This window comes from Ornithorhynchus anatinus, chromosome 13 (genome assembly GCF_004115215.2).
Source record: "Ornithorhynchus anatinus isolate Pmale09 chromosome 13, mOrnAna1.pri.v4, whole genome shotgun sequence".
Taxonomy (NCBI): domain Eukaryota; kingdom Metazoa; phylum Chordata; class Mammalia; order Monotremata; family Ornithorhynchidae; genus Ornithorhynchus; species Ornithorhynchus anatinus.
This window is the reverse complement of record NC_041740.1, coordinates 2678031-2703297: the sequence shown is the minus strand read 5'-3', so window position 1 is coordinate 2703297 and position 25267 is coordinate 2678031. Positions and strand designations below refer to the sequence as shown.

The 25267-nt window shown below is 72.7% G+C and overlaps 2 protein-coding genes and 3 non-coding genes across 5 annotated transcripts; all 5 read left to right on the top strand.

The window, feature by feature from the left end:
* The first annotated feature begins 227 nt into the window (after positions 1-227).
* On the top strand, positions 228-8919 carry TBRG4 (transforming growth factor beta regulator 4). The gene is made up of 11 exons (XM_029077850.2): positions 228-279; positions 2542-3025; positions 4696-5016; positions 5419-5590; positions 5714-5871; positions 5965-6075; positions 6539-6683; positions 7088-7345; positions 7646-7757; positions 7877-7991; positions 8542-8919. The coding sequence occupies exons 2-11, from the start codon at positions 2615-2617 to the stop codon at positions 8641-8643; spliced, it is 1905 nt and encodes a 634-aa protein (XP_028933683.1). The 5' UTR covers positions 228-279; positions 2542-2614; the 3' UTR covers positions 8644-8919.
* On the top strand, positions 3793-3927 carry LOC114816345. The gene has a single exon (XR_003764109.1). It is a non-coding gene; the product is annotated as a small nucleolar RNA SNORA5 (small nucleolar RNA).
* Positions 6794-6928, top strand: LOC114816333. Its single transcript, XR_003764097.1, has one exon. It is a non-coding gene; the product is annotated as a small nucleolar RNA SNORA5 (small nucleolar RNA).
* On the top strand, positions 7415-7549 carry LOC114816287. The gene has a single exon (XR_003764053.1). It is a non-coding gene; the product is annotated as a small nucleolar RNA SNORA5 (small nucleolar RNA).
* A 3619-nt stretch (positions 8920-12538) lies between the features above and the next one.
* Positions 12539-23482, top strand: NACAD (NAC alpha domain containing). The gene is made up of 11 exons (XM_039913970.1): positions 12539-12719; positions 15610-18600; positions 19295-20509; positions 21046-21186; positions 21281-21421; positions 21548-21636; positions 22244-22327; positions 22553-22699; positions 22819-22959; positions 23171-23293; positions 23376-23482. The coding sequence occupies exons 1-11, from the start codon at positions 12653-12655 to the stop codon at positions 23388-23390; spliced, it is 5154 nt and encodes a 1717-aa protein (XP_039769904.1). The 5' UTR covers positions 12539-12652; the 3' UTR covers positions 23391-23482.
* The last annotated feature ends 1785 nt before the right edge of the window (positions 23483-25267 follow it).

The following is a 25267-nucleotide window of genomic DNA, read 5'->3' as shown; positions in this document are numbered from 1 at the left end:
CGGTGGCCTACATCCACCGAGGGCTGAAGAAATAGCCCCGATTGGCCGTGGTAGGCGCTTAACCTCTAGCACCTTCGACCGTCATTCCCTTCCCTGCGAGGTGGGAGGGGGGGAACCGGCCTCTGCCCTCAACCAAGATGGCGGCGGGGCGGCGCTTCCGCCAGGAGCGCGTGGGCGGTGGCGCTTCCGGCCGTCGCGCCGGGTGACGTCAGGAGGGCGCGCCGCGCAGGCGCGGAGAGCGCCGTGGGGCCCGTGGGGCGGCGCGGACGGCGGCTGGAGGTCAGGGCAGGCCGGGGGGCTCCGCGGGGGGGGCGGGGGCGGCGGGAGGACGGCGTGGGGTCGACCCCCGGTCACCCCTCCCTAAACGCCATCCATCCAGGCATCCATCCATCCATCCATCCTCGGGGGAGCGAAGGGAAGAAGCCCCGGGGAAAGGCCGGGTCACGTGGTCCCCTTGGCCTTTTTTTAAAAAAATTCATACTGCTAATAATGTTGGAATGTGTTAGGCGCTTACTAGGTGCCGAGCACCGTTCTAAGCGCTGGGGGAGACACGGGGTCGTCGGGTTGTCCCACGTGGCGCTCACAGTTAATCCCCATTTTCCAGATGAGGTCACCGAGGCCCCGAGAATGATAATATTAATAATGTTGGTATCTGTTAGGCGCTTACTAGGTGCCGAGCACCGTTCTAAGCGCTGGGGGAGACACAGGGTCATCGGGTTGTCCCACGTGGCGCTCACAGTTAATCCCCATTTTCCAGATGAGGTCACCGAGGCCCTGAGAATGATAATATTAATAATGTTGGTATCTGTTAAGCGCTAATTAGGTGCGGAGCACCGTTCTAAGCGCTGGGGGAGATACAGGGTCATCGGGTTGTCCCACGTGAGGCTCACGGTCTTCATCCCCATTTTACAGATGAGGGAACTGAGGCCCAGAGAAGTGAAGTGAGTCGCCCACGGTCACCCAGCTGACACGTGGTAGAGCCGGGATTCGAACCCATGACCTCTGGCTCCCAAGCCCGGGCTCTTCCCGCTGAGCCACGCTTTTTCTCTAATGCTGCTTTTAATGCTACTTGCTAAGCGCCTACTACGTTCCAGGCGGTGTACGAAGCGCCGGCATCGGGCCCACCTAAGCCGGCCGGTCCCAGTCCCACGTGGCGCTCACAGTCTCCACCCCCATTTTCGGGGCGAGGCCCGGGGAAGGGACTCGGCCAAAGTCATTCGGCAGGCCGGGATTAGCACCCAGCCCCTTCTGACGCCCAGGGCCCTTCCCGCCAGGACCCCTAGAAGCAGCGTGACTCAGTGGCAGGAGCCCGGGCTTGGGAGTCCAGAGGTCGTGGGTTCGAATCCTGCCATTTAGCTGGGTGACTGCGGGCGAGTCACTGCACTTCTCTGGGCCTCAGTTTCCTCATCTGGACAATGGGGATGAAGACTGGGCGCCCCACGTGGGACAACCCGATGACCCTGTATCTCCCCCAGCGCTTAGAACGGTGCACTGCACAGAGTAAGCGCTTAACAAATACCATTATTATCGCCCCTCGACCTGACCGCGTCTCCTGGGGCCTCGGTGGCGGCTTTTTCCGCACCGCGTCCGGCCCCCGGCTTCGTCCTCGGACCTTCCTCCTCCCTCCCGTCGGAGCCGCGGCCCTGCCCCCGGGGAATCCGGCAAACGGAGCCATCCGCCGACCCTTAAAAAGAATAATAATTACGGTATTTGGGCGGTGACTACATCCCAAGCACTGTACTGAGCGCTGGGGTGGATACAAGATCATCAGCTTGTCTCTAACACCAGACTGTCTCTCAAATTGGCCCTTCCAAGCGCTTAGCACAGCGCTCTGCACGTAGTAAGCGCTCGATAAATACTATTGAATGAATGAGCTAAGCGCCGTGTGGGCCGGGAGCCTGTCGACCTGCTGTACTGTTGTCTCCCAGGGCTCTGAACGCAGAAGGTGCTCAGTAAATACCGCCGATCGATTAGTTACCACATGGGACTCCCAGTTTAAGCAGGAGGGAGAAGAGGGATTGAGTGAACCCCAGTTTTTTTTAATGGTACTTAAGTGCTTGCTATGTGCCAGGCACTGTGCTAAGCGCCGGGGTGGATACAGGGTAACCGCCTCGGACACCGTCCCTGCCCCACCCGGGCCTCACGGTCTCGATCGTTTTTCCGACGAGGGAACTGAGGCCCAGAGGAGCGAGGTGACTCGGCCGAGGTCCCCCGGCAGACGAGTGGCTGAGGTGGGTTTCGAACCCAGGTCCTTCTGACTCCCAGGACTGGGCTCCACCCACCAGGCCACGCCGCCTCAGGCTCCTTCCGGGGCGACCAGAACATAGGCGGGGAGAACCCCGGCTTCCGTGACGGTGGGGCGGGCTTCCCCGGGCCCCCTTTCTCCCCCCCCCCGGTCACCTCTCGACCGTCAACTGGCTGTGGGCCAGGAACGTGTCTGTCTGTCCTCCTCCTGCGCTCTCCCAACGCGCGGCGCCCGGTAAGCGCTCAGTAAGTACCATCGCCCGACCGCGTGTCTGTCTTCTCTCCTCCGTCCCCCAGCGCCCCCGGCAGGGACGTGAGCCATGTCGAGGTGATCCCCGTCTGCGAGGGCCTGTCGGAGCCGCGGGGCGCGATGGCGGCCCGCCTGGTCCGGCGCTGCTCCCGCCTCCTGGGCCGGTCCGCGGCGGCCGTCTGCCGGTCGCCCCCGCTGGCCCCGGACCTGCTGCGGCCGGCCCGGGCGCCCCGCTGGGCCCCGGCCCCCGCGCCCGGCTCCACCCTGTCGGCGGCGGGCAGCGGGTTCCCCGAGAAGGAGCCGGTGTTCACCCCGTTCCCCAAGAGCCAGCCGGCGGACCGGCTGATCGAAGCGGCCTCCAGCCCCGAGCAGGTGCTGCAGCTGGTGCGCTGCGGCCACCCGCCGCACCGGAACCAGGCCGCCCTCATGCTCGTCCGGCTCTCCCGCCTCCTCGCCGAGAAGCGCCAGGACGCCGGCCCCCTCGTCCGGGACGCCCGCTTCCAGGAGCTGCTCAAGACGGTGCACGGCCAGGTTGGGTCCCGGGGGCGGGGCGGGACGGGGCCGTTTCCTCCTCTTTGTGATTATTTTTAACGGCGTCCGTTCAGCGCGTACCGCGTGCCAGACGCCGTAGCGAGCGCTGGGCTAGATAGAAGCTAATCGGGCCGGGCACAGTCCGTGTCCCACGTGGAACTCACGGTCTTGTCTTATAATAATGATCTTTCGAAGCGCTTCCTCTGTGCCGAGCACTGTGGTGGAGACGAGCTAATCAGGTTGGACACGGTCCCTGTCCCGGGAGGGGCTCGCGGTCTTCATCCCTCTGTGGCGGATGAGGTAGACGAGGCCCAGAGAAACGAAGGGACTTGGCCTAGGTCACCCAGCGGACACGTGGCGGAGCCGGGCTGAGACTCCGGTTCCTTCTGACTTCCAGGCCCGGGCTGTAGCCACCGAGCCACACCGCTTCTACTCTGTCTTCTCCTTCTCCCATGTGGGCAGTACGGCGTCTAGCATAGAGTAGGCACTCGGTAAATACCGCCGACTGATCGCTAGATCCGGAGGGTGCTGGAATCCGTGGGCTCGGGTCGGACACCCGTCCCATCCCCAGTCAGTCAACTGTAGTTATTGAGCGCTGGCCGCGTTCAGAGCATTATACTAAACGCTTGGGAGAAGACAGTGGGATAAAACAGACACGTTCCCTCCCCACAATGAGCTTAGAGTGTTTTTCGGGGGGGGCGGTGGAGGGGGACAGACCTAAATATAAGAAATGACCGACACGGATGTAAGTCGCCCTGAGATTTCCCCGCAGCCCCGTCAAATTCGGCGCCCGCCCCCTCCGTGGCCGGCGCCGGCCCCAACGGCTGCCACAGCAACGCCGCGGCCCATGGCCCCGCGACCCGCTCCCCGGGGCCCGGGGATAAATATCGCCGCCGACACAACCGGGACGGAAGCGGCACCGCCTGGCAGAGTCGGCCCGCGCCTGGGGCTCAGAGGACCCGGGTTCTCGTCCCGGCTCCGCCACGCGTCTGCCGTGTCACCTTGGACGAGTCGCCTCATTTCTCCGTGCCTCGGTCACCTCACTGGCAGAACGGGGACGGAGGCCGGGAGCCCCATGGGGGACGGGGACCGTGCCCGGTCTAATTAGCCGGTAGCCACCCCGGCGCTTAGCACGGCGCCCGGCCCGCGGGAAGCGCGTCACGGACACCGTAAAGAATAAATCCGTCCGCTGGGGAGCACAGCGGGGCCACCGGGGTCAGTCTTCGAGGCAGGAAGACAGGCTGCGGCCGCCCGCCGCTCTTCGATCCCAGAGATGCCCCGGGGTAGAGGGGGGTCGTTCGGTCAGGCTTATTATTGAGCGCTCACTGCGCGCAGAGCATTGCGCTAAGCCCTCGGGAGAAGTCCGTATAACAAGAGACGCATTCCCTCCCCACAAGCAGCTTACGGTCTAGGAGGGCGTGGGCGGGACCCCGGGACTCCTTTCCTACCTCGGATCCCGAGGGAACGGTCTCCCTGGGCGGGTCATCGGGCCGTCGTATTTTCCATCGGTGGTGTTCCCGGAGCGCTCACCACGGGCGGAGCGCTGTACGCTAAGCGCCGGGGAGAGTTCGGCGGGACATCTGGCCGAGGGAGCGGGGGCCGCCGGGCCTTCCGGGAAGAGCGGCCGGCTGGGTCTCACCGAGGAGATGGGGGGGCGGGGGTCCTCGCAGATCTCCCTGGTGTGGAACAAGACCCTGGTGATCCTGCTGCGGAGCCTGTACTCGCTGCGCCTGCCCGACGACTGCAAGGAGCTGCGCTCGGTGGAGCAGGAGGTCTGCTGGCGGCTCCGGCGCCTCAAGTTCCGCCACCTGGCCTTCCTGGCCGAGACCACCGTCCCCTACCTGCAGGAGCGGCGCTCCGACCTGCTGGCCGAGCTGCTGCTGCACCTGGAGCGGCGCTGGGCCGAGATCGACGACTGCCGCACCGTGGTCTCCCTCCTCACCAGGGTGGGCCACCTGTCCGAGGCCCTCATGGACCGCCTCGAGGACAAGGTAGGGGGGGGGGCGCCGGCCGGCGGGCGGGGCCGGCCTCGAGGAGAGGCGGTATCGGGGAGCGTTTACTACGCGCCAGGCGCCGTACTAAGCGCCGAGGTGGATGGCGGTGACGGGGTTGGACACGGCCCGTGTCCCACCTGGGGCTCCCGGCCTTAATCCCACCGTACGGACGGGGGAACCGAGGCACGGAAATCGAAGCCACTTGCCCACGGTCACCGGGCGGACGGGGGGGCGGAGCCGGGACGTGACCCCAGGTCCTTCTGCGGCCCGGGCCCCGGGCTCCAACCGCTAGGCCACGCCGCCGTCCCCCGGGCCGGCCCAGGCCGGTCCCCCGCGGCCGGTCCCCGGCGAGCCCGGGCCCGGCTGACGGTCGCGCGGGGGGGTCGGTGTGGTCGCCAGGGCCTGGAGCTGGTGGAGCAGTTCGGGGCGGAGGACCTGCGCAGAGTGCTGCTGGCCCTGGCCCTGCAGAACCGACGCTCGGTGCCCCTGCTCCGCGCCGTCTCCTACCACCTCATGCAGAAGCCCTTCACCCTCAGCAAGAGCGTCCTCATCGACCTGGCCTACGCCTACGGTGAGACGCCGCGCCGCCCCCCCCACCCCCGGCCCCGGGGCCGAATCGGGGACGGGCGGAGGGCGCCCCTTCCCGACCCCCCCGGCCCCGGCTAAGAACCCCCCGCTCTCCTCTGCCCTGAAGGAAAGCTAAACTTCCACCAGACGCAGGTGTTCCAGAAGCTGGCGGCCGACCTGCTGCCCCTGGTGCCCGGCATGTCGCCCAACGACGTGGCCCGCTGCGCCAAGTCCTTCGCCTTCCTCAAGTGGCTCAACCTGCCGCTCTTCGAGGCCTTCGGCCAGGTGAGCCGGGCGCCCCTCCTCCCCCGCCCGCGGGCCCCGGGGGGAGAGGCGCCCGCCCGCTCCTCATCTCCCCCGTCCTCCGTCTGCCCCCAGCACGTTGCGGGAAAAGCCGCTAGCTTCACGCCCCAGCAGCTGTGCAACGTGGTCCTGGCCTTCGCCCGCCTGAACTTCCAGCCCGAGCCCCAGGACCCCTTCTTCAGCGCGGTACGGCTCCCTTCCCGGGGAGCTTGACGGGGGCGGGCGGGGTCGAGGGGGTCGGGTCGGCGGAGCTGCGGGCGGCGGGGACGGGCGGGGCCCACGAGCGGCCGGCAGGAGGGACGTCGCGCGTCCTCCCCGGCCTCCCTTCCCCGGGACTCCCGGCCGGCAGGACCCCGGCCCCTCCGCCGCCCGCCCGCCCGCCCGCCCAGATTGCCACCTGTCTGTCCCCTCCCTCCGGTCGAGCTCCCATCAGCTACCCCTTCACCTCTCCCAGTGCCGCTTGAGGCGCGGTGCTTGGGAAACGCCCGGCTGGGCCGGGCGGCCGCCCGCCACCCGGAACGGGGACCCGCGAGGGTTTCCGCGGGCCTTGCCGCGGGGAGGCGCCCCGTAGCCCCGGGCGGGGGCCCGCGAGATGCCCCGGACCGGCCCACCCGGTGAGGGCATCCCCCCCTCCGCCCCTCGCCCTCAGGTGCACGACCGGCTGAACCCGGTGTTGGCAGAGCTGGGCCCCGGCCTGCAGGTGGATCTGGTGTGGTCCCTGTGCGTGCTGCGGCGGGTCCGGGGCGACCAGCTGGCCAGGGTCCTGGCCCCCCAGTTCCACGCCCAGTTCCTGGGTGAGTGATCGGCGGGCCCCCGTCTCCCCCCGCCCGCCCCGCCCCCCCGGCTCGTCCTCCGTCCCAGCCGGGGCTCTACCCGTGTGCGTGTGTGCGAGAGAGAGAGTGCCCGCAGCCCCGTCAAATTCGGCGCCCGCCCCCACCGTGGCCGGCGCCGGCCCGAACGGCTGCCACAGCGACGCCGCGGCCCATGGGCCCCGCGTCCCTCTCCTGGGGCCCGGGGATAAATGTCGCCGCCGACATCGGGCGCTTCTGCCCCCGTGGTTCCCTGCCACGAGAACGCGCCCTCTGCCACCCTAGAAGTGGTCCCGGGGGGGAGCGGGGCGGGGGGGGGTGGGGGGGAGTCACCGAGGGAACCCCGCCCGCCCTCCTCCTCCTCGTCACACCGTCCCCCCTCCCTGCAGACAGCAAGTCCCCCCAGGACCAGAGCACGTGGCAGAAGCTGATGCACATCAACGCCACGGCCCGGCTGGAGCATCCCACCTACGGGGGTCCCTTCCTGCCCCCGCCGGCCTTGCGCCCCCACCCCTCCTCCTCCCCCCCGTCCCCGCTCCGGAAGGAGACCTCCATGCAGCAGGAGCTGCAGGAGACGCTGCGGGGGCTGCTGGGAAGCGGCGACAAGGGCCGCTTCGGGGTGATGACGCAGTACGGCTGGGAGCTCGGTAAGATGCCTCTCCTTCGGGGACCACTCCGGGACCCCCTCCTCCCCCGTCCCCCAGACCCGCCCCCGCCGCAGCCCCGTCAAATTCGGCGCCCGCCCCCACCGTGGCGGGCGCCGGCCCTACGGCTGCCACAGCGACACCGCGGCCCATGGGCCCCGCGTCCCCCTCCCCGGGGCTCGGGGATAGATGTCGCCGCGGACACCCCGGGCCGGGCTCGGACGGTCCCCGCCTGGTACCGCCTGGTACCGCCTGGTACCGTCTGACCGTCGCCCCTTCCCCTCCCCTCCTTCCTTGGCGCAGACGCGGAGGTGGTGCTCGGCCAGGACAACCAGCCCCTGCCCCTGAAGGACCTGGCCGCTCCTCACCTGGCCCGGCCGGCCGGGAGCCAACCCCTGCCTCCGGGTGCCAAGAGGTGAGGCCGCCCCGCCGGGCGCCGGCCTCCACCGGGTCGCGCCCCGCTTCGCGCTCCGGCCCCGGCGGGGTCCCCGCCGGGGGTCCGCCCTCACCGCCCTCCGTTCCCTCCTCTGCCAGGCTGGCTTTCCTGCGCTGGGAGTTCCCCGACTTCAACAGCCGGAGCAAGGACCTGCTGGGCCGCTTCGCCATGGCCCGGCGCCATCTGCAAGGGGCCGGCTTCCTGGTGGTGGACGTGAGTACCCCGCCCCCTCCCGGGGCGGGGGCTTCGGGGAGAGCGAGGAGGCGGGGCCGGCGAGAGCGGGCCCTCCCTTCCCCGCGCTTCGGGACCCACTTAGGAAAGAGACGGGGGTAAGGGCGTCGGTGCCGGGGTGCTCCCGGGCAGAGCCCCCACCCCACAGCGCAACGCCCCCGGCGGGGCAGGGAGAGATTCGGAGGTGGCCTTTCTCCGCCCTCAGACCGGGGCCCGGGGCACCTCCCCAACCGCGGGCCCCGTCCAGTTCGGCGGCCGCCACGGCGACGCCGGCGGGCCCGCGGGCCCCGGGGATAGACGCCGCCGCCGACACGCCGGACCGGGGGCCGCACGGGGGGCGGCGTCTCTCTCCGCTCTCCTCCGATCTGCCCCAAGCCTGCCCTGGCCCAGGCCCAGGCCCGAGGAACGCCGCCAGGCCGGGCGAGGGGCTGGTTTGGGTCAGGGGCAGAGGGCCGTCCTGTTGGGGAATTGGGCCGGGTAACCGCCGTCGAGGTCCCCTCACCCCTCCCCCCCCACCGTCCCCTCTCCTCAGGTGCCCTACTACGAGTGGCTGGAGCTCAAGTCCGAGTGGCAGAAGGGGGCCTACCTCAAAGACAAGATGGGCAAGGCCGTGGCAGAGGAACTGGCCAAGTGATTTCTGCGGGGGTCCTCCCCCCCACCGCCCCCTTGGGCGGGGAGCACAGACTTGGACTGAGCCTCCCCCGCGTCCCCCCCCAGCCAGGGCCGGGTGCCGCTGTGGGAAGGTTCCCACCCCCCGCCCCCCAAATCCGGGTCCCCTCCTCCGGGGCCGGGGCCGCTCGCCACCGCTGCCGGATGGCGGGGCCTACGGGGGCGTGGGCGGGAGGCTGTCGGAGCCCGCCTGTGACAGCGCCCCAGTGTCCCCCTCCAATAAAGGTCTTTATGCCGTCTAGCTCTTGGTGGGCCCCGGAACGCACGCGGACCCCATGGCGCGGGGTTTTGTAGAGAAGTCCTTGCGTGCGCATGCAGGGAGGGGGCCTGTGGGGCAGTAAGTCAGGCAGAAATGTCCCCCCTCCCCCCGCCACACACCCACGTAGTACAGCCCCCCCGTACCCAGTAAGCGTTCGATAAATACGAACGAATTGCAGGATGGCCAACGGGCCCCTCCCTCCTGGCCGCCCCGCTGGGTCCCGCCATCGCCGTGGGGACGGGAGCGGGTTTCCGTGGCAACGGGCCGGGCTGGTGGATGAAAGGACCGATTCCCCCCGGCTCCCGCCCCCTCGGGGTTAGGGGTTAACCCTGTCCCGGCTGGGGGCCGTGCAGAGACCCCGGGGGCCGGGGGCCAGGTTCGGCGCGAGTCCGAGGTTCCCCCGACGGCCAGCGGGGCTGCGGCTGGCCGGCCCTCACCCGCCCCCCGCTCCCCGCATCACCAGCATCCGTCGGACCCCCACTGGGCTGGCCTGCCCCCTTCTCCCCGGCCCCTCTGGCCCGTGCCGTTCGGCCCGCCCCCGAGTCGGCCGAAGAGCGAGAGAGCTTCGGGAGACGGTCTTGGGGACTTCCCCCCGCTTCCCCAAGAGCTGTAGAGATAACGAGGCGGGGAGACGGGATCGCCCGCGTTGGCGGGCGACCCGCGGCCCCTCGGAATCTCGGTTTCCTTTCCTCTTCCCAGGTGGGTCCCCTGGCTGTAAGATGCTTCGAGACTATTGTCGGGGTGGGGTTGGGGGCCGCGCAGGAAGGAGGTCACCACCCCTAAGCAGAGGTGGACTACTCCACCAGCATCCTTGCCGGCCCCCGGCCTCTTCCCCGATCCCATCCGTTCTTCACTCTGCCGCCCGGATCGCTTTTCTCCTGTACACATCTCCCCGTTCCTCTCTGCACAAAGCAGAAATCGGCTTTAAGGCCGTCAGTCACCCCTCTTGTTTTTCCACTCTTCTCACACCACACCCCAGCCCGCTCTCTTGTTCGGTCAGGGTAGCCTACACGCTGCGCCTCGATCTTCCGCCGTCCCCGCCGTCCCACGCGCGCTTCGAACCGACTAGCCCGCGGTTCTCGTTTTTATATCCTTTCTGAGATCCCATCCCCGGAACCTCCCCGATTGATTCATGACTCCCCGCAGCGAGCGCCCAATAAATACGATTCATTCCCAAACTTTGCCGTTTATATCCACCCTCCTGGCTTTAAGCATCCCGCAGCAATTCGTAACACAACATCCCTATTAAGCACAGCTGTACCTGTTCCCTTTCCTTTCTCCTGTCTAATTTAGCGTTGGGTGCGTCTCCCCCGCCAGCCTGGAAGCTCCTCGAGGGCAGAGATCCCGATTGCTCTGTTGCACGCTCCCAGATTCCTCCCGAGGGAAGCAGCTTGGGCCAGTGGAAAGAACACAGGCCTAAGAGGCAGAGGCCCCGGATTCTAATCCTGACCGCCGCTGGGCTGTGCGGCCACGGGCAGCTCACTCCTCTGTGCCTCAGTTTAGCTGTAAAATGGGGATTCAATCCCACTCCTCTGTGTGTGTGACAGAGGCTGTCCAAACATCCCTCGGGGCTTCAATTCTTGGCACTTAAGAAGCACCTAATAGGTGCCATTTTAAAAAAAGTGCTTGTTCCCAGTTCTCTGCATCCAATTAGGTGCTCGGTAAATCAACTCAACGTAGGCAGGGAATGTGCCTGTGGATTCTTGTACTGTGCTCTCCCAAGCCCCGATAAAGTGCTCCGCACGTAAGTGCTCAATAAATGCCACTGGGGATGATGATGCTGACCCTTCTCTCCATCTTCTCCTCCTCCCTCACCGACCCGGGAGGGTAGAATGGAGGCTAGATGTTCCCCATCCCTCTCCGGAACATACGTAGGGCAGGGGTGGTGTCTTCTACCGTGCTCTCCGGTGCTCTAAGTGCTCCATTAATCAGTGGTACTTACTGAGCCCGTAGTAGAGCAGCAGCGTGGCTTAGTGGAAAGAGCCCAGGTTCGGGAGTCAGAGGTCATGGGTTCTACTCCCCGCTCCTCCGCCTGTCAGCTGTGTGACTTTGGGGAAGCCATTTCACTTCTCTGGGCCTCTCACCTGTAAAAGGGGGATTGTGAGCCCCACGTGGGGCAACCTGCTGATCTTGTATCTCCCCCAGCGCTTAGAACAGTCTTTGGCACATAGTAGGCGCTTAACAAACACCATCATTCTAATTAGGTGCAGAGCACTGTAGTAGGCGCTTGGGATTAGGGGCAGAACACCGTACCGGGCGCTTGGGAGAGTACATCACCACAGAAGTAGATACGCCCCCTGCCCCTGATGAACTTCGTCTATTTTTTAAGAACCTTATTTATTTTGTTAATGAGACGTCCATCCCCTTGATTCTATTTACCGCTACTGTTTTTGTCCGTCCGGCTCTCCCGACTAGACCGTGAGCCCGTCAGCGGGCAGGGACGGTCTCTACCTGCGGCCGACTCGTCCATTCCGAGCGCTTAGTCCAGTGCTCTGCACATAGTAAGCGCTCAATAAGTTCAGAGGTCACGGGTTCGACTCCCGGCTCTGCCACTTAGCTGTGTGACTGTGGGCGAGTCACTTCGCTTCTCTGGGCCTCAGTGACCTCATCTGGAAAACGGGGATTAACCGGGAGCCCCGCGTGGGACGACCCGATGACCCCGTATCTCCCCCAGCGCTCAGAACGGTGCTCTGCACATGGTGATAATGTTGGTATTCGTTAAGCGCTTACTATGTGCAGAGCACCGTTCTGAGCGCTGGGGGAGATACAGCGTGGCTCAGCGGGAAGGGCCCGGGCTTCGGAGTCAGAGGTCATGAGTTCGACTCCCGGCTCCGCCACTGGTCAGCTGGGTGACCGTGGGCGAGTCACTTCACTTCTCTGGGCCTCTGTGCCTCGGTGACCTCACCTGCAAAACGGGGATCAACCGTGAGCCTCACGTGGGACGACCCGATGACCCTGGATCTCCCCCAGCGCTTAGAACGGTGCTCTGCCCATAGCGAGCGCTTAACAAAGACCAACATTCTTATCACAGGGTCATCCCATAGTAAGCGCTTAACGAATACCAACATTATGCTTATTAAATACTACTGAATGAACTTCCAGTCTCGAGGGGCCGTCCAGTCCAGGGACACGGTGACGGGTGTCAGTCGATCGTATTTCGTCCGTTCAGTAGTATCTATCGAGCGCCTCCTATGGAGCGCCGTGCTGAGCGCTGGGGGCGTCCAGCGCGGGTTTCTCAGTTACCGATCTGTCCGTGCCGAGCGCTCGGTCCGGCGCTCCGCACCTAGGAGGCGCTCGATTAGATACCACTGAATGAAATGAAGGAATCTCTCGAGGGGAGCGTAGCGAGCGCCCGGGCGAGGAGCTCAGCACAGCAGCCCGGGGGCCGGGCGGGCGCCACCTGGCGGCGACGTCTGCGCCCGCGCGGGGAGCACGGGGGCCGGGCGGGCGCCACCTGGCGGCGGCGGCGGCGGCGGCGGGAGGAGGCCCGAGGGAGGGGAGGCGCTCCGCAGCGCCCCCGGCGGCGGACGGGGCCGGAGGAGGGCTCGGCGGTGACGTCACGGGCAGGCCCCGCCCCTCCCCTCCCCCCACCTCCCGAGGACCTGGGCGGGGAAGGACCGACCGACCGCCCCGCCGACCCGCCCGACACACCGACGGACCGACGGACGGGCTGCGGGGTCTGGCCGCCAGTCCGCCCCCGCCCCCCGCCGCAGGGATGCCCGGAGAGGAGGCGGCCCGCGCCGAGCCGCTGCAGGACGGGGAGCGGAGCGGGGTCCTCCCAGGTGAGACGCCCCACCTTTCCCCGCCGGACGGACGGACGGACGGACGGGAGGGACGGGAGGGACGGGAGGGACGGGAGGGAGCGGGGCCCAGCGCCGGGGCGGCGGCGAGGAGCAGCGGCAGGAGGACGAGGACAATGACAGCCGGGCCCCTCCCTCCATCCCTCCCTCCCTCCCTCCATCCCTCCCTCCTTGCCTCCATCCCTTCCTCCCCGCGCCCTCCTCTCCGTCGCCCCACCTCCAGGCCCGGCTCCCCTCCTGCCCCCGCCGTCCCCTCGGCGGGCCGCGGCCCCCTCCCCCGTCCGTCCTCCCCCGGGGGAGCCGCAGGGCGGGAGGGCGAGGCCCGGGGTCGCCGGAGGAAGGAGCGGCCGCCGGCGCCGGGGGGGGGGGGGACGAGGTCACCGGGGACCCTGGGCGGAGGGGGAAGAAAGCGGGCCCCGAGGAGGCCGGGAGGGGCCGGACCGACCCCCGTCCCCGGGCCTCGCCCCCGAGGCTGTCATTCATTCGGCCCCTCGCCTCGATCGAGCACTCGCGAGGCGCGGGGCGCCGTGCCGACCGCCCCGCTCCCCTCGGGCCTACTGTGTGCTTGGCGCGTAGTGAGCGCTTATAACGGCTCCCGCCACTATTAGGGGGTCCCGGGCCCGCCCCTCCCCCCCTCTCCCCGGCGGGGAGAGGAGGCCCTCGGGCCCTCCAAGATGGCCACTCCCCAGAGGAGGCCGGGGGATCCGGGGGAGGCCGGTCCCGCCTCTGCCCTCGGCGCGGGGGCCGCCCACGCAGTAGGAGAGGCGAGATCGGGGGTGCGCCAGTGGGGGGGGGGGGGCTCCGCCCTTCCCTCCTAGCCCCCGATCGGCCCGGGTGCCCCGAAGGCGAGGATCATGCGCCAGGCCGGAGACTAGGACATCCTTAAGCGGCTCTTACATCGGTCACGCCCGCCCCCCCCCCCCCCTTTCCTTTCTTACCCCTTGGGCCCTCCCCGATCGATCGATCGATCGATCGAGCGAAACCCACCCCTCCCCCGGCCGCGTGGCCCGATAACGATAGTAGTACCGGGTGGTATTTCCTAAGCGCCCACTGAGTGCCGAGCACCGTACCGAGCGGCGGAGTAGAGACGGGAGCATCAGGCCCCGCGAGGGATTCGCAGTCCAAGAGGGAGAGCTGGTAACGAATCCCACGAAGTACGGAGAAGTCAAGCGACTGGCCCAGACTTGCACGGCGCGGTGGCGGGACGGAGACCAGAGCCCCCTCTCGGGACCTCGGGCCCGTCTCCGTGGCCGGATCGCACTCCCCAAGCGTTCGGTGAATGCCGTCGGACCGACGGACCCGGCCGGGCGTCCGGCCCCCGGGCGGACGGGGCCGTAGGCCGCTCCGTCCCGGGCCCCCCTCTCCTCCCAGACGGGACCCGGGGAGGGGGAGCGGGCCGAGGCGGGGTCGTGGCCGGACGGGGGTCGACGGCCTCCGGAGATAGGTCCGTCCGGAGAGCTCGGCTGCCGCGGCCGGTGCCTCCGTGAGCCCCCGGGACAGTGCTCGGCACGCAGTGAGCGCCTAACAAATACCAACGTTACTGTCGGCGGAACCCGGGCAGGTCCCGGGTTCCGCGGGAGGCCGGCCTCCCTCTCCCTCTCTCTCTCTGCCTCCCGCTCTCCTGCCCGGTCACCCACCCCGTCTCCCGCCTGCCCGGCCTCCCTCTCTCCCGCCTCCCCGCCCGGCCCCCCTCTCTTCCGCCCACCTGCCCGGCCTCCATCTCTTCCGCCCACCTGCCCGGCCTCCATCTCTTCCGCCCGGCCTCCCCGCCTCCCGCCCGCCCGGCCTCCCCCTCCCCTCCGTCCGTCCATCCTTCCTTGCGCCCGGCCTCCCCGTCTCCCGCCCGCCCTCCCCGTCCCTCCCGGGGCGGATTCGGCCGGAGGAGACTTGGGGGGTGCGGCCCGTCGAGGGAGGAAGGGCTCCCGGGCCGACGTGGGGGTCCCGGAGGAGGAAGCGCTGGGGCTGTTTCCCGGGGGTGGGGGGGGGGGGAGGAGGAGGAGGAGGAAGGGAGCTGGCCGGTCCCAGCCGGACGGCTCAGTAGAAAGTGCTGAGTCAGGGAGCGGCCGGGCTCCCCGTGGTGGGAGCCGCAGGCCGGCCCTTCCCTCGGCCCGTCCCTCGCTCGCCTCTCCCCTCCCCTCCCCTCCCCTCCCCTCCCCTTCCTCCCCTCCCCTCCCTTCCCTCCCCTCCCCTCCCCTCCCCTCCCCTCTCCCCTTCCCCCTCCCCTCCCGGCCCGGTCCCCGGGGCCCGGATCCTGCCTTCTCATCCTGCGGCAGAGGGCCGGGCCCGAGACCGGGCGGGACCGGAGCCGGCCCCGCCGCCCGGCCCCGCCGCCCGGCCCGTGCCCGCCACCCGGGGCGGGACGCGGGCCCGGGATGGCGGGCGGGCGGCGGCGCGGCCCCGTCCCGGGTCCCCGAGCCCCGGGTCCCCACGGGGAGGAGGACGGGGGGGGGGGTCGGGTCGGACGGGGGTCGTCGGCCCGCCCGGCGGGCGCGTGCGTCTCGGTCTCCCCTCCTCCCCTGCGTTCCCCGCGCCCCGTCCCGTTCGGGGTCCCCAGGGGGCCCGCGGCCCCGGGGCTGACCCGGCCCACGGCGCCGACCGAGCTCTCGCCGAGCGCGGAGCGCCGCGCGAGACGCTTGGGGGGGGGACGGCGCCGAGGGCGCCGGAGCCCCCGGTGGCCGCCGTCCCCGCCCCGATCGATCGGCGGCGTCGATCGAGCCCTCGCCGTGTGCGGGGCGCCGTCCCGGGTGCGGGTGCGGTAGATCCGGGCCGGTCGACGGGTTCCCTGCGCCCGGGGAGCTTCCGGGGAGCGGGGGAGAGGGCGCCCCCGGAGCGCCTCCCCGACCGCCCCTCTCCGCGGGGGTCTCCTTCGCAGATCCGGCCCGCCATGCCCCTGCCTCGGCCGCGTCCACGCCCTGCGGGGACCTGCCCTCGCCCAAGGTCCTGACGCCCCTGGAGGACGGCCCGCCCGGCCCGCCCGGCCCGCCCCTGGCCTTCCTGCCCGCCAAGCAGGAGGCGCGGCCCCAGCCCGAGGGGGCCAGCTCGGACGCGGGGCCGGCGGGGGGCCCGGCTCCCGGCCGGGCCCCGCCCGGGGAGTGCGGCCCCTCCCCGGGACCGGCCAAGGGCGGCGCCGGGGAGCCCCCGGCGCCGGAGACCCTGGAGCCCCGCATCGTGATGGGCGAGGAGACCCGCGGCGGCGGGCCGGGCCCCGGAGGGGCCGACCCCGGTCCGCCCGCCGACCCGGGCCCGCCCCCCGAGCGGCTCTCTCAGGGAGACCCCCCCGTGCCTTCCCCCCGCCCGGACCCCGACCTGTTCTTCACGGCCCCCTCCACCCCGACCGAGGCGGCCCGCGCCCCGCCGCCGCCCGGCCCGCTCCGCCCGGGTCGGGAGCCCGGCGACCCGGAGGCCGGGGGGCCCGGCTCCCCGCCCACCTCCCCCTCCGGCTCCTACGTCACGGCCGAGGGCGGGAGCTGGGCCTCCTCGCCCCCGTCCTCCTGCACCTCCTCGCCCCCCTCCTCCCCGTCCCCCGACCCGCCGACGGAGAACGAGGGGCCGGGCTCCCCCGGCCGCGGCGGGGACGGGGGCTCCTTCTCCCCGTTCTCGGGCGTCGAGTCGGGGGAGGAGAGCCTTCCGGGGGGCGCCTCGGACTCGGACGGCACGGGGCCGCTGCCGGCCGGGCCCCTGGGGCTCCCCTCGTCCGAATCGAGCCCGTCCCGGGGCAGCGGGTCCTCCCGGGGCCCCTCCCCCCGGCCCGGCTTCCCCGGGAGCGACCGGATGATCCCGGCCTCCCTGCTGACCTTCCGGGGCAGCCTCATCTTCGAGGCGGACTCGGTGGAGATCACGCCGCTGCCCCGGGCGCCGGGGGCCGGGCCCGGGGGCGAGGCGGGCGACGAGGACGACAGCTCCTCGGCCTCCTTCCTGCGGTCGCCGTCGGAGACGTCCATCCACGAGGACGCGGACGAGGCCTTCGCCTACCGCGACGACACGTCGGCCGCCTCCTCCGACTCCGACTCGGCCTCCTACGCCGGGGAGGACGACGAGCGTCTGTACAGCGGGGAGCCCCACGCCCGGCCCCCGGCGCTGCTCCCGGACCGGGCCGCCGCGCCCGGCCGGGCCCCCCCGGACCTCGCCCCTGCCTTCGCCGGAGAGGAAGAGGAGGAGCAGGAGAAGGTGGCAGCCTGGCTCCGGACCCAAGGACCGGGCCTCACCTCAGGCCCGGAGCCCGCCGCCCCGCCGCCGCCGCCGCAGACCCACGGACCGGACCGCGCCCTACACCCGGAGCCCGTCGCCGCGTCGACGCCGGGGTCCCGGGGACCGGGCCGCACGCCGGACGCCGGGCCCGTCGCCCTGACGACGCCACAGGTCCAAGGGCCGGGCCGCACCCCGGACCCGGATCCCGTCGCCGTGAAGACGCCGCGGCCCCGAGGACCGGGCCTCGCCTCAGACCCGGAGCCCGTTGTCGGGACCGTGGCACAGGCCCACGGATCGGGCCCCGCCTCAGACCGGGAGCCCGGCGCCGTGACCACACCGCAGACCCAAGGGCCCGGCCGCACCGCGCACCCGGAGCCCGCCGCCGTGACGCCGCCTCGGGCCCGCGGACCGGGCCTCGCCTCGGACCCGGAGCCCGCCGCCGTGACGCCGCCTCGGGCCCGAGGACCGGGCCTCGCCTCGGACCCGGAGCCCGCCGTCCCGACGGGGCCACGGGCCCGGGACCCGGGCCTCGCCTCGGACCCGGAGCCCGCCGCCGTGACGCCGCCTCGGGCCCGCGGACCGGGCCTCGCCTCGGACCCGGAGCCCGCCGCCGTGACGCCGCCTCGGGCCCGAGGACCGGGCCTCGCCTCGGACCCGGAGCCCGCCGTCCCGACGGGGCCACGGGCCCGGGACCCGGGCCGCGCCCTGGACCCGGAGCCCGTGGCCGCGACGGGGCCACGGGCCCGGGGGGTAGGCCTCGGGGCCGCGGCCCCGCCGCCGCCGCGGACCCGAGGACCGGACCTCGCCTCAGACCCGGAGCCCGTCGCCGTGGCGAAGCCTCAGGCCCAAGGACCGGGCCTCGCCTTAGACGCGGAGCAGCCCGACGATACGACGGGGCCACGGGCCCGGGCCTCGGGCCCGCAGGCCGCCGCCCCGACGACTCCGCAGCCCCGAGGACCGGGCCTCGACTCGGACCCGGAGTCCGTTGCCGACGCGATGCCCCAGGGCAGAGGGCCGGGCCTCGCCGGCGAGCCGGAGCCCGCTGCCGCGGCGACGCCGAAGCCGGAGGAGCCGGAGGCCGGGGAGCGCCCCGTCGCCCGCCGCGACACGGACGACGAGCCCCGGCCGCCTTCCCCGGGGGCCCTCGAGGAGGCGCCGGACTCGGCCCCGGGCGGCAGGGGGTCGGGGGAGTCGGCGGGCGAGGGCCGGGGACCCTGCCGCCCCCCGCCCGGCCCCCGGGGCGAAGCAGCCGGCCCTGATGACCGGAAGGGGGCCCCGGCTGGGCCGGGCTCCCCCGAGACCGAGAGGCCCCCGGGGCCGGCCGAGCCGGCCCGGAGGAGCGACCCCCGGCAGGGTGAAGCGGAGAGCCGTCCGGACGGCCCCGAGGCACCGCCGCCCCGCCCCGCCTCCGAGCGGCCGGCGTCGGAGCCCGGCCCCGGTCCCGGCCCGCCGCCGGGGCCCGGCGCGCCGAGGGAGCCGTGGGAGACCCCTCCGAGGAGCGGGCGCCGCGGCCGTCTCGCCCGGACCGGGACCCCGAGCCGACGGCCCCGCCGGGACCCCGCGCCCTCCGCCTCCGGGCGCCCGCGGCCGCCGGAGGAGCCGAGCCGGCCCGGGGGTCCGCCGGGGCCCGAGAGGAGCCGGGCGGAGATGGAGCCGCGGGAGGCCCCGAGGCCGGGCCCCGGGGGCCCTCCGCCGCCCCCGGCCCCCGGGCCTCCGCCGGCGGCCCCCGCGCCCGGCCGCCGCTGCCGCCGGGCCCGCGGCCCCCCGCCTCGGAGGCCGGCCGGGCCGGCTCGGGGAGGCCGCCGGCTCGGAGCCGGGGAGGCTTCCCCCGTGCGGGGGGGCTCCTCCTCCCGCCCGGCCCCTCTTTCCTGAGAGCCCCCCGCCCCCTGGGCTGCCGCTGCCGGCTCGGAAACCCCCCACCCCAGGGCCCTCGCCGCCCTCCCCTCCCGAGACCCCCCGGCCCTCGCCCCGGTCCCGCCCCCCCCGCCCTCCCGAGACCCTCCGGCCCTCTCCTGCTCAAAACCCCCCCACCCCGGGGCCCTCACCCCCCGCCCCTCCCGAGACCCCCCGGCCCTCTCCCGGTCCCGCTCGGAAATCCCGCGCCCCGGGACCCTCACCCCCCTGCCCTCCCGAAAACCCCCAGCTCCCTCCCGGCCAGGCGAAGGAACCCCCCGCCCTCGGACCCTCACCCCCCCACCCCCCCGGCGCCCCCCGGGCCCCTGCCGGTCCAATTCAGAACCCCCCTACCCTCGCGACTCCCCGGCCCCTTTCCGGCCCCGTCCGGAAACACCCCTCCCCCGCGTCGCCCCTCCCAAACAAAACGGTTCAGACCCCCCCCACCTCTGGACCCTCGACCCCTGTCGGCGTAGCGGAGAAGACCCCCGTCGCTGGGACGCGGCCCCCTCCCAACGGGGTTGAGGAATCCAACGCCGGTAGGCCCCAGCCCCCTCCCGACGGAGTCGAGAAGCCCCCTATCGCCGGGCCCCGGGGTCCTCCCACCCCTGGCCCGCGGCCCCCTCCCGACGAGGTCCGGGAACCCCCCGCCGCCGGGGAGCAGCCCCCTCCCGACAGAGCCGAGAAACCCCTCGCCGCCGGACCCCGACCCCCTCCCGACAGAGTTCAGAAAGGCCCCGCCACCGGGCCACGACCCCCTCCCGACAGAGTCGAGAAACCCCCCCCGACCGGCCCCCGGCCCCCTCCCGACAGAGTCCGGGACCCCCCCGCCACCGGCCCCCGGCCCGCTCCCGACAGAGTCGAGAACCGCCCCCCGACCGGCCCCCGGCCCCCTCCCGACGGAGTCCGGGAACCGCCTCCCACCGGCCCCCGGCCCCCTCCCGACAGAGGCGAGGAACCCCCCCGCACCGGACCCCGGTCCCCTCCCGACAGAGTTCAGAAACAGCCCCCTACTGGACCCCGGCCCCCTCCCGACAGAGTTCGGGAACCCCCCGCCGCCCAGCCGCAACCTCCTCCCGACGGCGTCGAGAAACCCCCCGCCGCCGGACCCCGACCCCCTCCCAGAAAAGTTCAGAAACCTCCCCCCGCCGAACCCCGGCCCCCTCCTGACAGGGTACGGAAACCTCCCACCCCCGGACCCCCGCCCCCTCCCGACGATGTTCCGAAACCCCCCACCGCCGGACCCCAGCCCCCTCCCGACGGAGTCGAGAAACCCCCCGCCAGGGGACCCCGACCCCCTCCCAAAAAAGTTCAGAAACCGCCCCCCGCCGAACCCCGGCCCCCTCCCGACGATGTTCAGAGACCGCCCCCCGCCGGACCCCGGCGCCCTCCCAAAAAGGTTCAGCAACCTCCCCCCGCCGGCCCCCGGCCCCCTCCCGACGATGTTCGGAAACCCCCCCCCGCCGGCCCCCGGCCCCCTCCCAAAAAAGTTCAGCAACCTCCCCCCGCCGAACCCCGGCCCCCTCCCGACAGAGTTCAGAGACCTCCCCCCGCCGGGCCTCGGCCCCCTCCCACCGTAATCGAGAAGCCCCCCGCCACCGGAGCCCGGCCCCCTCCCAAAAGAGTTCAGAGACCCCCCCGGCCGGAGCCCAGCCCCCTCCCGACAGAATCGGGAAACCTCCCCCCGCTGGGCCGCGGCCCCCTCCCGACGGGGTTCAGAAGGCTGCCCCCCCCCGAGCTCAGAGACCCCCCCGGGCCGGTCCCCCCCCCGCCCCCCGCAATAAGGAGCCCCCGACGCCTCCGGTCCCGGTGCCGGAGGAGGTGAAGGGGGCGGCGCCCCCCGAGCCCTCCCCCCTTCCCGCCCGGGCCGTCTCAGGGAACGCGGCCCCGAACCCCCCGGTCTCCCCGGTCTCCCCGGCCTCCCGTCCCGGGGCGGCGGAGGCCGCGGAGAGGAGAGCGGGCTCTCCCCCCTCCCGCCCCCCGAAGGCCCCGGGCGGGCCCCGGGCCGGGGCCGGCCCCCCGCCGGCCCCCCTCCCCGCCGGCTGCACCCCTAAGACCCCCGGCTCCGAGGCGGCCCCCCGGGGGTCCTGCCCCCCGCGACCTCAAGCCAAAGACCAGAGCCCCAAGGCGGTTCCGGAGGGCGGCTGTCCCCCCGCGGCCGCGGCCCCCGGGCCCCCGCCGCCGCCTCGGCGGGACCCCGGGCCCCGGGGGGGCCCCGCGCCCCCAGCTCCCAGCCAAGTGCCTCCCGGCGCCCCCGCCCGCCCCGCCCCTCGGGCCCCGGCCGGCCCGCGGCCCGGTCCGGCCGCCGGCCGCGGGGAGGAGAGCGGCCCGGGCGCCCCGGTCCCCCCGCCTCGGACGCACGTGGGAGGTGAGTGGATGCCGGCCGGTGGGGCGGGCGGGCGGGGGGGAGGACGGCGGGGTCGGGGGTCGGGCGGGCCCGCAGCGTCCCCTCTCCCGTCCAGGTCCGGAGCGGCCGCCGCCGTGCGGCTCGGCGCGGTCCGGGTCCGGTTCGTCCAGCGAGGCGGAGCCGGAGGAGCCGCGCCGGGCGGCCGGGCTGACCCCGCGCCCCGGCCCGGGGTCCCGCGCCCTCGTCGACCGCAGAGGTGAGTGACCGGCGCGGGCGGGGACCGCCGGGGCCGGCCCGTGGGACGGGCGGGTGCGGCGGGGGGCGGGGGGCGACCGGGACCCCCGGCCCACACCCGCGTCTCGACCGTCCGTCGGACCCCCAGGTTCCTGCAACGACTCGGAGAGCGACGGCGGGTCCCTCCCGGACCTGGAGGAGCCGGACGTTACGGGACCGCGGACGACGGCGACCCAGGTACCCGCCGCCTCCCCTCCGGCCCCCGCGCCCACCGCCGCGCTGGCCCCGTAGGCCCGGCCGCCGGGCCGCGACCCCGGCCCGGAGGGAGAGGGGCCGCCGGCCGGCCCGGGGCCCTTCCGTGTGACCTCTGGGCCTAGGGAGAGGGCGGCGGGGCGGGCGGGCGGGCGTCGAGGCGGCGGCCGGAGCGGGCTCCGGGTGGAGGCGTCTGCGGGGGTCGCTTACCGAGAACCCGCGCTCGGTCACCGAGAGCGGAGGGCCCGCAGTCGCGTCGTCCTCCGGGCTCGGGGCGCGCCGGGGAGCCGTTCCTCTCGGCCCGGCGACCGCCCGCGGGCCGGTCCCGAGCTCGCCGAGGGCAGGGGTCGGGCGGGACTCTCTGGGGCCGAGTGAGGGAAGGCCAACTTCCTGCGTTGGGCCCGTCGGGTTCCCCCTTCGGAACGGAAGGGGGCGGCGCGAGGGAGCGGCTTGGGGCCGGACGACCCTGGGTGTCGGCGAAACTGGAGGGCGAGGCGAGCGGGGTGCCGTGGGGCGGGGGGACGGGCCGCTCCGGGCGAGGCGGCGGGGTCGGGGGCCGCCGCTCACACCGCCCCCCGCTCTCCCCGGGCAGGCCCGGCCGGCCCCGTCCCCGGGCAGCGGGGAGGAGGCCGTCGGCAGGGCCAAGCAGAGCCGCAGCGAGAAGAAGGCCCGCAAGGTGGGTGACCCCGCCGGGGGCCGGACCGGAGTCCCCCGAAACCGGTCGCGGGGGTCGGGGGTGGGGGGTCTCCTGGGGCCCTCGGGCCGGGCCCCGCCCCCACCGCGCCGGGACCGGCCCCCCCCGGGCCCTCCCTCCCTCCCCGTCTCGGGCCGCGACGGGGCCGGGGCCCGGGGTCCCCCGCGCCCCCGCCGCCGAGGGACCCCTCCCTCCCCTTCCCCCCAGGCGATGTCCAAGCTGGGGCTGAGGCAGATCCACGGGGTCTCCCGCATCACCATCCGCAAGTCCAAGAACATCCTGTTCGTCATCACCAAGCCCGACGTGTTCAAGAGCCCGGCCTCCGACATCTACATCGTCTTCGGCGAGGCCAAGGTCGGCGGCCGCCCCCGGGACCCCGCCCTCCCGCCCCTCCCCCCGCCGCCCCCTCGCCGGCCCGGTCGCGGGAGGAGGGGCGGGCGGGACCGAGCTCCCCCATCTCCGACCCTCCCCAGATCGAGGACCTGTCCCAGCAAGCGCACAAGGCGGCCGCCGACAAGTTCAAGGTCCCGGCCGAGCCCTCGCCGCTCGTCGCCGAGGCGGCCCCCGGCCTCGGCGGCAAGGAGGACGGCGAGGAGGAGGAGGAGGAGGAGGAGGTGAGGGGGAAGGGCGGCGGGTGGGGGCGGACGGGACCCTTGGGTGCGAAAAGAGGGCTGGGACCCCGGCTCTGTCGGGCCTCGCCGACCGCCTCCGCCCTCCGCCACCCGGGGGGGGGCGGCGGGGCGGGAGGGGACGACGCGCCAAGCGCGCGGGTGGGAGTCCCGAGCGCCGCCCCCACCCCCCCCCGGACCCTTCCCCCCGCCGCAGGTGGACGAGACGGGGCTGGAGGTGCGGGACATCGAGCTGGTCATGGCTCAGGCCAACGTGTCGCGGGCCAAGGCCGTGCGCGCCCTGAGACACAACAACAACGACATCGTCAATGCCATCATGGTGAGAGGGGGTTCCGGGGAGGGAGGGCCGCGGCGGGCCGGGGGCCGGGGCTGACCGGCCCTCGCCCGCCTCTGTCTTGCAGGAGCTGACCATGTAGCTGCTGTTCGGCCCGGCCTCTCGGTCCCCTCCCCCGGTGCCCTCTGCCTTCTCTCTCGGCACTGCTCAATAAACCTGTATTCACCCCCCGCTGCTCCGGCCCAGGCCTCCCTCCCTCATCCTCCCCTCTGCCAGGGAGGGACCCGGTCGGGGAGGGGGAGGGAGGGGGAGGGAGCCGCCGCCGCCCTCGGCCGAGGTAAGCCGGGCACGGGAGAGACGGGGAGGGGGACCGGAGGGTCCCGGCCGCGACCCCCGGATGCCCCCCCGGGGCGGGCCCGGGTCGCGCCGGGCCCCTGCCCCTTCTAGACTAGCACGGCGTTTAATCGGTCGATCCGTCGACGGTATTTATTGAGCGCTTGCTACGTGCGGAGCGCTGGACGGAGCGCTCGGGGGAGCACGATACAACCGCGTTGGCAGACGCGTTCCCTGCTCGCGACGAGCTTCCAGTCTAGGGGGGAGAAGGACCCGGACCGCCGCCCCCTCCTCCTCCCCCTCGCGGCGTCCACCCTGGCCGTCCCCATCCGCGTGAGCCCCCCGGCCCGGGGCGAGCCCCAAATCCCGGGCCGGGGGGTGGGGGGCGGCCTGCCGGAAGAGATCCAGAGCAGGGTCGAGGGGCGGGATTCCCTCTCTACCTGGAACGGACGCCCCGGACGGACGGCACGCGTACAAGACGGCGGCCGGACCGGGACGGTAGAGGGGACGGGGGCGGCCCCGACCCCTCGTTGAAGCTCGGGGGCGTCTTCGGTGGCACCTCCCCTCCCTGAGCGCCCCCGCCGGGCTTCCCCTCTCTGCCCCTTCCCAGGGGCCCCATTTGCATATACAGCGAGAGTCGTTATCAAAAAATGAAGGCAGCTCTGACATTCGTCCCTGCCCCCGGGCCCCCCGGCCCTCCCCTGAAGCAGGTGAGGGGTGGCCGGGGCAAGGCCCGGCCTCCGGGAGGCTCGCGCCCGGGGGCGGGGGGCACCCGAGGCCGGCGTAGAATCTAACAAAAATTTCAGCCGCTCTTGGGCCCGGCATCTAAGACCGCCCCCCGACCCGCCGCGGCCCTCGGCCGAGGCCCGGACGGCTCAGGCGCCAGCCGCTGTGGGACGGGCCTCGTCCGCGGCCCGCCATCGCTAGCTAAACCGACCCGGCCCGCGGCCCCGCTCTCCCTCCGTTCCCCCCGATCTCGACCGGCCTGACTCTGGCCCGACCGACCCCTGGCCCAGGGGAGAAGCGGGCGCGGGGCCGCCCCGGCTTCCCTCGGCCCCAGCGTGCGGCCGGGTGAGGCCGGTTGGGCGCCCGTTACTTCCGCTAGGGCCGGGCCTCCCCCGAGGGCGTCCGAGACGGGAGGTGTCTGGATTCCCGGGACCTCGGGCCCCTGCCCGCTGCTCCGGCCCCGAGGGGAGGGAGGGGGGCACGCGAGGCCCCGGGGAAGAGGTGCCAATGTCTCGGTGCGGGGAGAGGGGGATACGGGGCCACGGCCCCAGCTGGCCGGCTTCCCTCCCGAACCAGCGCAGGTTGGCTCCGGCGGGCCGGAGCTGGGGTGGCCCGGGAGTGTGGCCGCTCGGGGGGAGGGAGGCGGGCTCGGAGGACGGGCCCCGGCCTCCGTGGCGGGGTGGCACGCCGGCTGGGGGGACCCAGCGGGGGCAAATCTCTCCTAAACCCCCCCGCGCCGGCACAACTAGCACCCCCAACCCGGGTGTTGGTCTTTGGGGGGGGGGGGGGGGGGGGCGGTTCCGGGCCCCGCCTCTCCGACAGCCGCTTGGTGGGAAGGGCGAGGGGGTCCGGCAGGTCCGCGCTGGAAAGCCGGTGCTCGGGTGAGACGGGAAAAATTCCGTTTCTCGGCCTCAAAGGGTTTGAGGGCGGAGGCTGGCGGGGGGGGCGGGGGGGGGCCTA

Coding starts and splice junctions, on each gene's coding strand:
- TBRG4 (XM_029077850.2), top strand. CDS start 2,615: ATGGCGGCCCGCCTGGTCCGGCGCTGCTCCCGCCTCCTGGGCCGGTCC. Junction 5,017..5,418: donor TGGACCGCCTCGAGGACAAG/GTAGGGGGGGGG, acceptor TGTGGTCGCCAG/GGCCTGGAGCTGGTGGAGCA. Junction 6,076..6,538: donor AGGACCCCTTCTTCAGCGCG/GTACGGCTCCCT, acceptor CCTCGCCCTCAG/GTGCACGACCGGCTGAACCC.
- NACAD (XM_039913970.1), top strand. CDS start 12,653: ATGCCCGGAGAGGAGGCGGCCCGCGCCGAGCCGCTGCAGGACGGGGAG. Junction 12,720..15,609: donor GCGGAGCGGGGTCCTCCCAG/GTGAGACGCCCC, acceptor TCTCCTTCGCAG/ATCCGGCCCGCCATGCCCCT. Junction 20,510..21,045: donor GGGAAACCTCCCCCCGCTGG/GCCGCGGCCCCC, acceptor CCGCGCCCCCAG/CTCCCAGCCAAGTGCCTCCC.